The sequence below is a fragment of the Monoraphidium neglectum genome (genome assembly GCF_000611645.1).
Source record: "Monoraphidium neglectum strain SAG 48.87 unplaced genomic scaffold scaffold04691, whole genome shotgun sequence".
Lineage (NCBI taxonomy): Eukaryota > Viridiplantae > Chlorophyta > Chlorophyceae > Sphaeropleales > Selenastraceae > Monoraphidium > Monoraphidium neglectum.
In genome coordinates this window covers 424-4,100 of record NW_014008938.1, presented here as the reverse complement: position 1 = coordinate 4,100, position 3,677 = coordinate 424, and the positions used below count along the sequence as shown (strand labels likewise).

Genomic DNA, 3,677 nt, shown 5'->3' with positions numbered 1-3,677 from the left:
CGGCTGGGGCATGCCCACGGGGGTGAGCGGGGCCCAGGGGGGGGGTCCAGCGGGTCCTGGGTTGCGCCACGCCTCTTGCATTGACAGGGTGCATTACTGCCAGCGCCGCAGGCCGGCGGGCGGGGCGGGAAGAGGAAACGACGGGAAGAGGAAACGAGAAGCGCCGCTGGCAGGGCCGCCCTGCCCTGGCTGCTGCGCAGCCTGGGCCGCGACGCGTTGGCTGGTTTGACCCGTTTTGGCAGGGCGGGCTCGGCTTGACGCGGCTCTCCCTCTCCATGTGCGCGCCATGGGGCCCCTTCTTTTGTTGCTGCGCAGTACCAGCTGCCCATGCACAACCGGCTGGTCAAGGGAGAAGCCGCTTGGAAGCTGCAGCAGCCGGGGGTGTCGGTGTAGGGCGGCCGCGGCGGCCCGTGCACGCCGGCGGCGGGCCCGGCTGGAGCGTTTGGTGGGCGACTGCGCCGCGGCGCGGCGTGGGGCGGCGTGGAAGTCGAAGGGACGGCGGCTGCTCAAGGCAGCGCCGGCCCTGCCACTGCCGCCGTGGTCGGGCAGGCCACCCAGCAGCTGCAGGGAACTACAGGCCATTGGCCATGCATCACTCCGCGCCTTGCTTCGATTTTTTTCGGGTATGCCGGTCTTTTGTTGCGAGGCTCTGATTGGTTTGACTCTCCCTCCGCTTGGTGGTTGCAGCGCAGGTTGGCGCCTCGCGCCGTGCAGTCCGACGCGCCCTGCTCAGTCCAATGCGTGCTGCACAGTCTGATGACGGCTTGTGGCTCACTGCATGGCTTTTGCTAGATATTGTGGGCAAAGGCGGGGGCCACGCGTCACACTTCATTGGCATTGACTTGCAGAGGCGTCCAACACATTTGGGTGCGCGGCAGCTCACAAACGGCGGCATTTGGTCTCATTTCTCATCTATTTAGCTGTGGTTGAGTGTAGGGCTCGCGCGAATGCTGCCATTTGCTGTCACTTTACCGACTGTTTCGCATCCAACACTTCCTTGCTGCGCGCCAAGCTCGCCGCGCAAGATGTAGCGCTCCCTCTCTCTTGCTGCAGGCGAGGCGGTCGGCTGCTGTCCCCCATGCTCAACGGATGCCTGCTGCGTTTCAAATGCCACCAGTCTGCGTCGCTGGCCGGCCCCTGGCCGATGCACAGCTCTGCGGCTGTGCGCTTGGCCGGCACACGTGGCTTACGAGCCCGGAACACCATACTAGACAACAACTGCTACAGCCCAGTACTACTTTCTACGCGGCTTTCACGCCGCTGCCCGCTCTCTGCCTGCTCCAAGCTGACACGCTGTGCTGGCTGCTGCGTGCGCCCTGAGCATCGCTGGTCGCCTGTAATACGCTTGCGCATGCCAGCTGCTGATGCAGGAATGGATCGGTGGCCGTGGTCAGGTCTGAGAGGATGTGGTTGTGCGTGTCACCCTCAACCCCGAATCCAACGGCGTCTGAGCTTGCAACAGGAGAGGGGGACAGGGAGCCCCCTGGCGCGTGCAATGGTGCGGCACCTGCTGGGACAGGGACGCACAACCCCAGCCGAGCAACATGGCATCCAATCACAGGGCGAGAAACAACAGAGGCAGATCGAGAAGGCTCGGCTGTCTGGCGAAACAAGGTTCACGCCAACAGCGTCCAGCGCCGCTCTGACCGGCCGGCCGCACAATGCAATCTGAATATCAGTCAATGGCTGCGGTGACAGGTGGGCAGGTGGATGCAGTTGCAGAGCAGAAGCAGCATTACTGGAGGGGCCCTCGGTTCTACCCCTCTTCACAGGGTGCCACAAGGTGTTGATGCAGCTCTCCCTTCTCAACGCCTGATCCCGCCAAAAACACAAGGCACTGTCGCAGTGGCTGCCGCACAGCAGGGCAACAGGTGACGCACCCAAGAGGGGCCGCCCAACACTGGCAGTCTTGCGGACTTGGGCTCTTGCAGGCTCGTTCGCATCGTAGAGTCTCCAAAGAGGACGAGGAGGGTCTCCTGTCACTGGTAACAACTGGTCAGTTGAGCAGGCGCAGCGTGGACAGGTAGCGCTTCACCTCGCTTTGCATGTTCTCTCGCTCTTACTTGTGGTAGAACACCTGCACCCCGTGGCAGTGGACCCTCAGGCAGCAAAAGGCGTGCTCCCACTCGCGGTCGGGCCAGTACTCCCCGCGCTCGATGTCCTCGTCTAGAGCCTGGCAGCACTCGCCGTCTATGGCCTTTGTGAGGAAGTCTATCAGGTCCCCGTAGGCCTTGTCGTCGGCGGGCGGGACCTTGTACTGGAGCGTCTTGTAGCTCAGCACAACGTGGCTGGCCATGGGCATGACGGTTATGACGTACTTGTACGTATCGTGGAGGTTGATGCTGACGGTGCACAGGTTCTTGTCGCACTCCTTGAACTTATCGACCGAGGCGTCGGTGATCATGTGCCAGGTCCATCACGGCTAACAGGGGATGCGCGCTGTGCGTCTGTGAGCGGCTCGGGCGTCTATTGCGAGATTTGAGTGCAATTTCTACTCGGTTGTTGGGCGACGCTGGAATCGCGTTGAATGAATTGATGATTGCCGCAGCGGCTGCCAAACGCAATCGTGCCGAACGCAATCGTCCTGCTTTGGGCCTTTCGCCGCAAGGTGCCCTGGGTCGCCATCAGGTGACAGCGTGACACCTCAGCCGAGAAAGGTGAGGGCGTCCGGGGCGAGCGGGAGGTGCGGAGCGGGGCTGCTGAGGCGGCGGCTTTCTTGTTCTCGGCATGGTGGGGCGTGGACGAGGTGTTTGCCGGCTGTCTGGGTGAGGTGGTGGTGATGGGTAGGGCCGAGCCACTTGATGCGAACTGAGTCAGTTGATCAGGGCCGAGGTGAAAAATACACAGAAGGACGCGACGACTCATAATTTTCTTGTTTATAAAAACATCGTTCTTTTCCAATGCTCCAGTTCTTGTCCCTTTCAGACGCTTTGACGACACGCAGACTGCTGCAGCAGTTGGGAGTGGCGGCTCAGGTGCCGTGGTGGGGTTTGGGACAGTGGGGTTTGATATTGCACCCTAAACCCTGGATTTCTGCATCCGCCGTTTACACGGCACAGCAGATCAGAGTGCCCCTGGCAATAGCACCAATGCAGAACTCAGATGGAAGGCCTTGGCGCGGCATCATTGCAGCCAACACCAGGAGGAAAGCAACAGAGGTGGGTCGCGAGGGCTGGCCTGCCTGGCAAAACAAGGGTCACGAGTCCAGCAACCAGCACCGCTTTGACCAGGCAGCGGCACAATATGGCGCTACGTGAGGGAGGGTGGCGTGCGCATGTGCGTGGCAGCAGCCAGACGGAGAGAATGCGAATGAGCCCGTCAGCTGACCGACGGACCCGCGGTGGTCAAGCCTCAAACCTGACTCAAAAATAGAAATTGGGTAGCTAACAGCGGCTATCCACAACAGCCAGAAGGCCCCATGTGCACACGGCCCACACCGCCTGATATGGTCATGAGGGAAGTGGCAGAAATGGGGCTTTTGTATAAGACACAAGAAACCTCTGCAGTGCTTTCCCGCCTGGTCTTCCACAGGCGTCAGAAAAAGTTTGGGTGCGCGTGCCATCGCGGCCACACCCCCTGTGTGCCTGCCTGCCTGCCTGCCCGCCTGCCCGCCTGCCCGCCTGCCCGCCTGCCCGCCTGCCCGCCTGCCCGCCTGCCCGCCTGCCCGCCTGCCCGCC

General features: G+C 62.0%; 1 protein-coding gene across 1 annotated transcript; it reads right to left on the bottom strand.

The window, feature by feature from the left end:
- Positions 1–2,059: 2,059 nt before the first annotated feature.
- MNEG_14695 (hypothetical protein) lies at positions 2,060–2,404 on the bottom strand (the record flags this gene model as incomplete). Its single annotated transcript, XM_014036833.1, has 1 exon — positions 2,060–2,404. One exon carries the CDS (start codon positions 2,402–2,404, stop codon positions 2,060–2,062), a length of 345 nt encoding a protein of 114 aa, XP_013892287.1.
- Between the last annotated feature and the right edge of the window lie 1,273 nt (positions 2,405–3,677).